The sequence below is a fragment of the Oreochromis aureus genome, linkage group 23 (assembly GCF_013358895.1).
Source record: "Oreochromis aureus strain Israel breed Guangdong linkage group 23, ZZ_aureus, whole genome shotgun sequence".
Lineage (NCBI taxonomy): Eukaryota > Metazoa > Chordata > Actinopteri > Cichliformes > Cichlidae > Oreochromis > Oreochromis aureus.
This window is the reverse complement of record NC_052963.1, coordinates 20853640-20865748: the sequence shown is the minus strand read 5'-3', so window position 1 is coordinate 20865748 and position 12109 is coordinate 20853640. Positions and strand designations below refer to the sequence as shown.

At 37.9% G+C, this 12109-nt stretch overlaps 1 protein-coding gene across 1 annotated transcript; it reads right to left on the bottom strand.

Annotated features, from left to right (window-relative positions):
- Positions 1-305: 305 nt before the first annotated feature.
- LOC116317299 (sodium/hydrogen exchanger 2-like) lies at positions 306-9980 on the bottom strand. The gene is given in 6 exon segments (XM_031736017.2): positions 306-575; positions 714-931; positions 3200-3229; positions 3231-3442; positions 7030-7167; positions 9903-9980. Coding segments are annotated over 6 exon segments (936 nt in total). The 3' UTR covers positions 306-315.
- Between the last annotated feature and the right edge of the window lie 2129 nt (positions 9981-12109).

Below are 12109 nucleotides of genomic sequence, written 5' to 3'. Positions count from 1 at the left end.
AACCTGAGAAGTGAAACTTTGTTTTTCTCGTGACTGTATGAGGTTGTTGCCATAGTCGTATTGTCCAGCAGAGGACAGCAGAGAGCTGCCAGTCCCACGCAGAAAGCACTGCGCTAACTTGGTCATAAGGAATTTCTGCTTGTGTCAAAATTAAAAAAACAAAAAAACCCCACAACAATAAAATATCTAATTTAACAAAGGGAAATTAAATATAGTTAATTAATTAATTAATTTAATTAAACAAAATACATGTGTAAGTCTTTAATGTTCTATTGCATTGTATTTCTTAGTTTGACTTAGTTTAATTTTGACATTTTAGGTCTTCTGTACTCTGTAAGGCTGCATTTCTAATAATATGATGAAAAACATGGTGAAGCTGAGTTTTTGGCCCACCTGAATGAAGACGGTGAATATAATAATGGCGATCGAAGCTGTGACAAATAGCTTCCTTCTGTTGAAGGTGTCCGGTAGCGTGAAGGACAGAGCGAAGCAGATGGCCCCTCGCAGGCCTCCGTAGGCCAGGCCAAACTGGATTGTACGTAACGGGTTGACAATCTGAGTCAGAAGCAATATGCCTGCAGGAATCAGAATACTTTAATAAGTATTTCCCCAAGGAAATGAAATTGTAAAACAGGTGAAGACAGAAGCAAAGAGCAGTTAGCAGGAATGTTAAAAGCAACGCTTCCTCGAGTCGCACAGACTGAAACTCTCACCGATGCCTCTCCAGACGAAGGCGAACAGCAGCGTAAGCAGGATGTAGGCCCAGCTCCACTCGTGCTCGGTTGTGACTATAACCACGCCGAGAAAGAAGAAGATGAGGGTTTCAGAGACGGTGGACAGCATCTTGACAACGTAGCGAATGGTGGTGCAGGACGTCTGGGATACATTCTCCTCCACGTAGTACTTCGTGGTTATAGCACATACAACAATGCTGCGTGGAGGACAATAAAAACAAACAAAAGAAAATGTTTTTGTAACTCCAAAAAAGATGTGAAAGGTTATTTTTCACAGCTCTGTCCACACAGCATAATATCTCAGAGGCCACCAATCAGATTCTGACTCAATGTATTAAAACTGAAAGAAAATCAAGGGAAAATGTGCAAAAATAACAGAAATAAAGATTTAAACTTTAGAGGTTTTAACACAACAAACTGAAGTGTTATGAAACATTACCAAAAAGAGAGGGAATATTTATATTATATATTTCTTTTTGTTTATAATAAACTTTTGAACCTTACATTGGTTTTTTTGGCCACACGGGGGTGCTATAGCATTTGTTTACCTGATTATTAAGAAACAGTCATATCAAAGTATTATCAAAGCTTTAAATTCACGTTTGTGTTTATTATATTTAATTGTTTAAAAAATGCCAATTTTAAGTGCATTTTAAAATGATACTTTTACAACAGAGAGTCTATAATGTTTTTATGCTTTAAATCCCTGTTTGCTGGATTTAAGACACCCAGCCTGTGGCCACTGCTGTGTACAGGGGTAAAAGTACTGCATGTGTTTCAGGATGTCCAGTTTGATCACATGCTGTTCTAAAACTAAACCTTCCCCTAGATGTCATCATATGATATACAAAATAATATTCTGGTATCTGCCAACAGTTACTATGAAACTTGCTTCCTTTTTGCTTTCTCACGCTGTGCATTTTTTCCCTTTTTTTCCACCATTGTTACACCTTCATGAGAGTGAATCACATTGTCACATGATCACATGATGCACACATGTTGCATTGTGGCGAGTCTGTGCCACACCGACAGTGTGGAAAATTACGTGGAGTAGCGAGTTCCTACAAGTTGCACAAAGCTTAGGAATGACGCAGCCCAGCTGTTATATGTTGGTGCAGGAAAAAGCTGAGGCTGTGTGTGTGTGTGTGTGTGTGTGTGTGTGTGTGTGTGTGTGTGTGTGTGTGTGTGCGTGTGCTCCTATACTGCAGCAAAGCAGTTGGTGAAAGGAAAACTCTACGTTCTCTGGTAGTGAATTTAAGCCCTATAGAAAACACTGAAATACAGCAAGTCATTGTTTTTTATTCATCTAAATTTCCTACATTATCCTTCCCAGTGATCTCCTCCACTTGTGATAAAAATCGTGGTAAACAAGTATTTTCCATTGAGTTACTTCTTACTGCACACCATATATACACTTGTCGCCACTTTATTACGTGTTTGATGTTCAACTCAGTTATTTCAGACATGCAGGCATGGTCAAGACGACCTGCTAAGGATCACACCAAGCATCAGAATGAGGAAGAAAGGTGATTTAAGTGACTCTATATGTAGCATGGTTGTGGCAGATGGGATACAGCATCGTAAGACCACACTGGGTGCCACTCCCATCACCCACAAGAGGAAACTGACGGTACAGTTTGCCAAATTAGACAATACAGGAATGAAAAAATGTTGCCTGGTCTGATGAGTTTCAATTTCTGCTGTGATATTCAGATGGTGGGGTCCGAATTTGGTGTAAACAACATGAAAGCACGGATCCATCCTGCTTTATATCGACTGTTCAGCCCACTGGTGGTGTACTGGTGTGGGAAAATTTTCTTGGCACACTTTGGGCCCCTTAGTACCAACTAAACATCGTTTAAACACCACAGCCTACCTGAGTATATTTACTGACCATGTCCATCTCTTCATGACCAGAGTGCACCATCTTCTGATCATCTCCATCATCTCAAACTGTTTAATTTAATACAACAAATGAGATCACTGCACTCAAACATTTCTATTTTTGGCTCTGTGTGATTCTTTTTTTTTAAACAGACATCCATAACATGGTCATCTGTGGCATAAAGCTCTGTTTTTGAACACAGAAGCCCCGCCCACTTGATGTTTAAACCTTCCATTTGAGAGGGCAGCCAATAAGAAGAAAGTTGTCTTAAAGGAAGAGGAGCTGAAATAGCTGAGTGGCTCCACTAAGGCTGAGCATCAAATAAATAAGGATTATTTTGAACTGTTAATCATGCAAAGCTCCTCTAGTAGAGTCTAAAATTAAAATATGGAGCCGGAAAGTACTTGAACAGCAAACTCATCATCAATTACAGGTATTTTTATTTTACTAACAATACTTATATATGTCGCATGATGATTTTTCACACTGTGGTGACACTTTCCCACTTTAAATGTTGGGTGCAGGTTTATTTACATTCTGCTCTCAGCTGTGAACATTGTCGTGTCTGGACTGCACTTACGCCATGATGCTGGATAAGGCAAACAGTTCAGTACGAAAGGTAGCTGAACATGAAGACAAAGAGGGGCTCGATCTCACGGACATTGTGGGTGAAACGTGTGACGAATGCAGCCACAAATCCAAACAGAAGGCCAGAAAAGACGCCGCCCATCCCCACCACGAAGAACCGGGCAACTCCAAGAAACACATCAACAGAATCAATGTTTGGCATGTCTGCTAGAAAGGCAAACATGCTGTAAAGAACCTGGAGTGGAAAAACACATAAAATCAGGAAAACATCTGAGTTATTCAGATACTTTGTTAAAGTACAAATATTCTATTACAAGTAAAAATCCTGCATTTAAAACGTAATAAATGGTGACACCCTTGAAATGGCAGAACTTTCCCAATAATCTTGATATTTTTAAATGAGCTTGAGTATCGAAGTAATCCAGTGACAGCTGCCACGGCATCCATGGTTCTGCTGCAGAGAGCAAACGCTAATAGATAAACTCGGCTTACCTTTGAAGCTATTTTATTTCAGGCAAACGTATGCAAAAAGAATGTAAAAAGGTAAGTAAACAAAAATCAGAAAACACTTTTGTAAATATTTGAAATTGTTATTTATATTTATTTCAAAGTAAAAGCAAAAAATCTGCACATTTGAAAGAGAAGTTGAAAAACCAAATGTCTATAAAATAATTTGATTGCATTTGTATTAGAATAAAATCCCATATTTTGACTTTCACAATGTTTTGAGGTTATTTAATTTTAAAAAAGGATATTATACTCATAAATATACATAGAAAAGTGTGTAATTACATCTTCCAACAAACTGATGCATACTCATAAACATATATTTAATGCATTAAGAATACATAGAAGCAGGTTTGCAGTTTCCCCACTATATCTGAATACTGTGGCCGGCCGGAAAAGACATCTCCCTTCCAATTAAATTTTGTTTTACGCATGTAAAACCAGCCACACACCTAGTATGCCAAAGGTGGAGGAGAAGTCATAGGCTTGTGCCATGAAGGTGCATTAAAATTCATGCCTACACCTTCTGACTCAAGATACAAAGGATCAAGCCTTTTATTGTCAGAGAAGTAATCTAAGAGACGAAAATGTGAAAAAAAAAAAGGCCAGTACCACTGGAATCTTAATAAAATGTCATCCTCTTCCTCCAAACCTCAAGCATTATCTCATGAACTGAAGTCAGGGCTCTAGCACACAGAAACATGCATAAACATGCTCATTTATTCCTTATATCATCACAATTACTTACTGTCAGCAGATTAGACATGTGACCCTCCCGTTTCCTGACCGCTCACAACAAACCAGCTAAACAACAACTGCTGGTTATAAGTTAACATTATGCCAGCTAATGTTAGGCTTGAGTGCCCTACCTAAAAATCACATTTTCCCTCTGATAGCAGGTTCATTACATTCTCTCATTATGAGAGTTTATTCACTAAGCGTCGTAGTCCAGCAATGTGAGAGCCACTTCAGAGAAAGTTAGCTGTTAACTAACAGAGTCTAACACCGCCAACAGCAGCTAAAAAAGACTAACAGAGGCTAACAGCAAAAAGAACAGCAGTCTTATTAACAGAAAAGTTTAGGATATCCTTAACAACTCACCTCAGTATTGTCATCATTGAACAGAAGAAAGCTTCTCTGAGTCAATGACCTCTATTAGCCTCCTTTCACAAAGTTTTACAACCTCTTTTAGAGTAACTAAAGGTGGACACTTCTCACCCGCCATTGACAGCTGAGGTAAACTGTCGACTGACAGTCTTCCACACAAAGGGAAAAGCCTCGGTGAGGATCCAGATTTTGTCCAAACGGTAGCAGAAACGTGTTATGGGGTGCAGTCTAAGTGTAATGTTTTTGATCTCTCTTGGCTGACTAAAACATGTTTGTCCTACAGCGGCCACCATAATCAGTATTATGCACTTGAGTTAAATGGGGTTACGCAGCAATTCAGATTAAGTCGGAGGTCAGAAAGTAAAGGACTGATCTACAAGGTTATACATAGTGTATCCATCTGTGATTGCTGACTGCCATTCTTAAGTAACACAAAGATACCAACGCAGAAAGTAAACTGAACCTTTCACACTGTTGTTGCCAAACAGATTTAACTACTCAAACCCTCTGAAAACTCTGCTGCCTTTTCAAACTTCACAGTTGAGTCAAGGTGAAGGTTGTGCGCTGACAATACGAACATGTTTCAGACACACTCCTCTGTCCTCTTTTCCACCCCGTGGAAGCAAGTGCAGAGTGAAACTTCCATCTCAAGTGAAACTCATCCAAAGTAGAGGCGGCTTTGTCACTGTTGACACTCCCATTTAACAATTGGAAACTAGCCAAACTAGACAGAAAGGAAACTGGGTGTGGGGTCCAAGGGATTCAGTATATGTTATTACGCAAGGCAGGAAACACTCTCAGACATGTATTACATGATACCAGTATGGTAGTAGAAACCTTTAAGTGATCAGTTTCTTTAGAGCTGGACTGAGCATAATTAGCATAGCTGTTTATTTAAGTACACATTACCACTGCTGTTACTATAAAATTCTGGACGATTTCTCCGACACAATTTCTTAAATTATTTATCATATAGCTCCTGTCAGAAGCTATATGATAAATAATTGTATGCATGTGGTCCACTTAAAGCAACCCAGAGAAACATTGTAAAGGTCAAGATGACAAAAAAAGCAACTGCTGGTAGTGAGCTGAAAGGAAATACAGAAAAAAATAAAATGCCGATTAATCTTGAAAGCTAAAAAAACATACTTCACTGCTACAGCAATGAAATCAAATTAGCCAGATAATCAGACAATAATTGGTCTAATACTGTTAAACTACTTGATCCCTGCATAATCGACTAAATTTCTTTCCACAACTAAATGTTTGTTAATTTGGTTTTTACTTTCTTCCGGAGTAAAGGTTATAATACTAGAGGTGATTGCTTAGTCATTAATAATAATAATAATGATGATAATAATAATAATAATAATAATAATTATTATTATTATTACTATAGATCTGTTTCTAATCTTTCATTCCTCAGCAAAATATTTAAAAAAATAGTTTACAAACAACTGAATGGATACCTTTCATTTCGATAAATTTCTGATAAGAACCAATCAATTCACATCCAATCACAGCACAGAAAAAGCTCTTACTAAAATCATCAATGACCTGAAGATTAACAGGGACTCACAGAGAGTTTCAGTCTTAGTTCTTGATCTCAATGCTCCTTTTTTAATCTTCTGCATTAAGCACATTGAGTTTGTATGTAATGAAATGAGCTATACAAATAAAACTGTTATTGCACACAAAAAGATCAGATATTAGCTGTGGGATGTTGTAGGATGTCTTCTGCCAGATCACATCCTACAACTCCAAATAAAATCAAATAAAACTCATGATGCAAAGTAAAGTTGTAAGTACAGATATCACTGATGTGCAGAGAATTATCACTGAACTACTTTGACACTGGATGCAAATGAGAAAACTCTGGAGCAATTTCTATTCATGTTTATGTATTTCTCTTTCAAACAGACCTCTGAGATCTAGATCTCTGTGAATTTAAGTGACGCTGAATCTAATGATGCCTCTGTGTGTTCAGATTTGAGTCTGATTGTCTTTTGAAGGGGAAACTAGACGTTTCTCTAATACGATCACAAATAATGGCTTATAAACTGCCTGAGAAGTAATCTGAAAATCCATGGCACTGGATCGCTTAAATGCAATATCACCTGTTTGACAGATATGCAATATCAGCTGATTTTGAAGCTAATATCTCAGCAGCTCAGCAGTAATGTGTGACTGAACACTCCCGGTACTTACCACAGTGACGGCATCATTGAAGAGGCCCTCTCCAAATATGACTATGTAAATCTGCTCGTTGACTCCAGTGTCTTCAAACACATTGAGAGCAGCCACGGGGTCCACAGCCGAGATGATCGAGGCAAACAGCAAGTTGTCCTGCAGAGAAACACAAAACAAAGGCAGACTCATGATACTTCACTGGTACTTGGGTAGCGCTTTTCTACTCAGTTTGAGGTCTCAAGGCACTTTCTTACTACAGTTGTTATTCACAGAATAACACACACACATTCATACAGTGCTTTTAACCATACCAACACAGTTATCTAGGAGTCACAGCCGCCCTGCCATTATCAGACATGAAATTTAAGGAGTATTTGAAGAGCTGAATGCCATTGCTCAATTGTTTTTTGTTCTTTTTACAATCCCTGTATGGGCAGAAATCTGTGCCATCAGAAACTGAATTTGAATAAGTTAAATTTGAATTTGAATCTGAGCAATTCAAATTCAAATTTAACTTATTCAAATTCAAATAAATTTATTATTCAAATAAATTTGAATTTGAATCTGAGCAATTCAAATTCAAATTTAACTTATTCAAATTCAGTTTCTGATGGCACAGATTTCTGCCCATATAAGTGTCTCAGAGTTGATTTTAACCCTCAAAGTGTGATTTAAACACTTTCTGATTTAAATTGTACTCAATGTTGGAGTTATTTGACAAAATGTATTCCATCAGTGTTGATTTAACTCTTAAAAGTGAAAATTCTAAATACTATAACTCTGCAGAGAGGCTGGTTAAAATTTTTAACTCTGTCATGAGTTAATTTAATAACTTTAACTGTGTATAGAGTTAATTTTGAACTCAAGTTAAGCCCAGCCGTCCCAGTCACCCCGGTGCGGGCATTTTTCTTCATCGGTTGGAGCCTCATGGAGGAACAATACTTAGTGTTTTCTGACCTGACTTCTGCTTCTGAGTTGTCTGACTCCAACTGAAGCTTCACCTCCCGTGCCTCAACTATAATCTTAGATGAGGTCCCATGCAAGAGATGAAGAATTAACAATACTGCTGCAGTATCTGCTAAACAGGTTTTCAGTATCTGAAAACTGTCCAAAGAAAGATTCGTTGTGGCTCTCTAACACCACCTAATAGGTTGAAAGACAGTTCTTCAGGTGGCCCAAATTTCCAAAGGACTGTGAATGTTATACACCAGCTTGATGGTGATGCTTGCAAGGAGGTCGTGTCTTTGCTTAACGATACTACAGACAACTCTGTGATTTTCCAGAAGATGAGAGAGACCATTCAGCACCATTTAAAGGCTTGTTAATGACCCAAGCAGAAGCATTTGTATCCTATCCACTTTTCCAAGATTCCTCGATACAAAAGGAATGTTAAGTTAGAATTCATCTTTTTAAATGTTTGGAATTTGGAGCTAGCAGTTGTTTCAGATATAATTTTCTTTCTTAAAGGTGGAGCAAGACTTCACTCTCCTGATCGATGATGACACATCCTCCAGGTTGCTTCAGAAATGGAATACATTCTTCAGGCCAAATGTCCAGTTTTTCTAGTTTTGATATTAAAATGTAATATAAAGTCAAACAAAGCATTGTCCATTTGTTTGTATGATGATCCTGAACTAATAATCCTATAGATTTTTTTTGTTCTTCAGTATCTCTAAAGATTGATCTACTTTTTGATAACTTTCAACAATAGATGGAAGACTCATAAGTCTCTTAACTTTCCCCTGTTTTCATTGTAAAACAGATCAGTACATTTGATGAAATTGTATTAATTTTTCATCTTCAGCCTTTGAACAAGAAATAGCATCACTGTTGTTGTTGTTGTCACATGTCCTTCCACCACCACCAGTAGGACAAAGGTCTCCAAAAATCAGCGCAAGTGATGCAAGTCAGAGACTTGTACTATTTCACAAGGTAATTATATCATGAAATGTCGATAATATGAAAGTCTTTGAGTAATCTCCTCTACATTTATTTATTTATTTCTGTATTTGGACATCATTTCTGTGAATAATTATTAGTTTCCTTATGTCAACCCCAGTCATGCTGGCGTCTGGAAGAGCATCTCTGCAATCAACAAGGTCGGCAACCATACCTCCTCGCTGTCAGGCAAAAGAAGAGCAAGACTGACACCTTCTACATCACCATGGATAAGCATCTCTCCATGCCAGGCGAGCCACTCACTCGGGGCATTTCATGAACTTTTCAAGGCACATTTTGTGTTTAATTTGTCCCAAGTGAATATAAAGCTGGACCTGTTATTTGCAGTGCAGTGGAAGAAGACATGTCTGTCTTTTGCCAAATAAGTGACTTACTTTTGGTTGAAGATGACATTTTTCATGGGAAGCAAGTTGTTTACAGAGTGTTTTGATAACCATCTATGTGCATTCAGAGTCGTACATGCTGAGGAGAGATGCATAGTGAAAATGTCAGATCTAAAGTTTTATAAACCTTTTGATATGCAAAGGTCATACAATGTTTCAGATGAGACAGTGTACATACCATCATTCACATTTTTTTGAAGACACAATAAATGTCCTTTTGGGGAATATTTATTTTTTGGAATGTAATTCTGTCTCAGAATTTAATTTTAACACTTTTCAGTGTAGAAAGCCTGACACTATAGGGAGTGAAGCCAACACTAACCAGAAGGTTAAAAATGGTATCTCAGCAGAGTCACTTATTCAGTCACTTATTAAGTGTTACTCGGTTTTGGGAGTTAAAACATGAACTCTGGCCTGGTGTTAAATATTATAACCATTTCAAAAACGTTGATTTAACTCTAAAGAGTGTAAAGCTATATAAACCCTGAAAAAGTGTTGAAAATGACTCAGTGGGAGTTAATTTAACACTGGTCTTTTTGCTGTGCATACTCTGTCTCCAACATAGACCCCTGGTTCCCACCGTGACCTGCTGGGGTACACGGTAACAAACATAAACATGGTTACCATAGTGATAATAATAAACTTTATAATGTGTTGCTAACATTTTGGTTGTTGTGATGATTCAAATTTGTTCAGTAAACCTAATCAACATGAACATGTGTTGACATTGGCATATATTTGGATCTCATATCTTCTTATTAAATGTAGCTAATGTCCGATAAACTGAAATCTGGGACTTAGATAGCAGTAATATTTCATACATTACTTAAACTCACTAATTTAATTAAGGGATTTGTTTTAAATTATAACGTAAAAAAAAAAAAAAACAATACACAATGCAAGAAGGTTGTGCATGTAAATGTGCTGGCTGCTGTTTGCATGTTGTGTTCTCTGAGGGTGCTCCGGCTCCCTCTCACAGTCCAACAACTCGCTTTTTTAGGTTAATTGTCGATTCTTTGGGGAATTACAATCATCTATTGGGAATGTGATTCTGAGCGGTGAACTGTCAAGTGTGTACCCTGAGTTTTACATTATGGCAGCTGGGATAGTCTTCAACCCCCTCTCCAGCAACCCTTAAGTGCTTAAAAGGAAGGAAGAAGGAAAGGGAGGAAGGCAGAAGGAAAGGAAGGAAGGATAACTACACTTTATGATCTCAGCTGTGATTATTAAAGGTTTGTGCTTTCTAGACATTCCCTGTAATGGAAAGAGCAGAGGGGTATGGTACTTCATCACAGCACTGTGGAACTATCAAACAAAAGACCCCAGTGCTCAAGGCGACCCCAGTCGCCTTGAGGCGACTTTTGTTGTGATTTGGCGCTATATAAATAAAATTGAATTGAATTGAATTGAATTGAATTGAAGGCAACATGCTGTCCATTACCACCAGTTATGAGGACATAAGGTAGGTGGAAAACTCATCTGATCCAGCCTCAGTCGCCCTAAATGAGAGTAAATGTGTTACTTTTCTTCAAGTCCTGTCATATTATTTTGTATGTACAAAAGTTTTAGAACAGAAATATCTTTATGCATGCTTAATCAACCAGGTAAGGGAATCCCAAAATGTTGATTCTGTTCAGCTGGACGTAATGTTTTCAGTGGGAGAAACGTTTCATCACTCTTCCAAGTGACTTCTTCAGTCTCAGCTGACTGCATGTTACCCCAACCTTATAAACAGTACATTTGCACAATGACTCAAACTAGCATCACTGAATGAACAATGGGTTGGTAGGTCAGTTCCTTGACCATTACAATGCAAATTTGAATGATCATTGATCAATGACCATTGATCAAAGGACATGGTTACCATTCACAGAGATTTGGGGAATGGCTGCAATCACCGGATTGTAAGATGATGAAAGCACAGAAATATTTAACTTAAAAGATAAATCCAAATAGATTAAATCACTGTTCCCATTTTTTTTTACCTTCCTGAATTATAGCTACATTTTCAGGAGGGTAAAATTAGTACTTCTGTAATGGAAGTGCCGAGAGGTGACTGAGAACCCATGATTGCAAGGTGACTGAGAAATGTTCCAAACTAAGAAATCATGTTTGTTAAATATGTGTAATTTATATGTTTTTTCATTTATCCTTCTCCTTTTCTGTGGTTTTTCTTTCTATTTGTTTTTATCTATTTAATCTTCTGTAAGGCACTTTGGTCCATTGTGGTTGTTTTGTGATTTGGAGGCTGCCTTTAACAGCCGATTACGTGACAACCAGGCGACAAAGGCTGCTCCAAATGTGACCCACAAATGCATCCTCCTTTTACCTGGATTTGAACGATGATTCGGTGTATCCTCGTGGCCCACCCTATCCCAGGATTCATAGCAGTGGCAGTGGATAATTTTTGATTTAAGCTTGTTCTGCAGCCACAAGAGATAGGCACCTTGCAGTCGACAAAATCCTCTGTATGCCAGAGTTTTCTAGAGTCAAATGTGAGGCCATCTGTCCGACAGCTAAAGCTTCTCCTAAATTAGGCCATGCAACAGGATCATGACCCCAAGCACAGCAGCAAATCTACAGCATGGAAGTCCAGACCTCAACCTGACTGAAATGCTGTGTATAAAGGAATGCTTGCAAATGTCAATGAATTGAAGTTATTGCTGCTGACTGAAGGTTCTGACCGTGAGAATCACCAACCCGAGGAAAACACACAATACACGAGTCCATGACAAAGACAATTCATTCTTGAATGA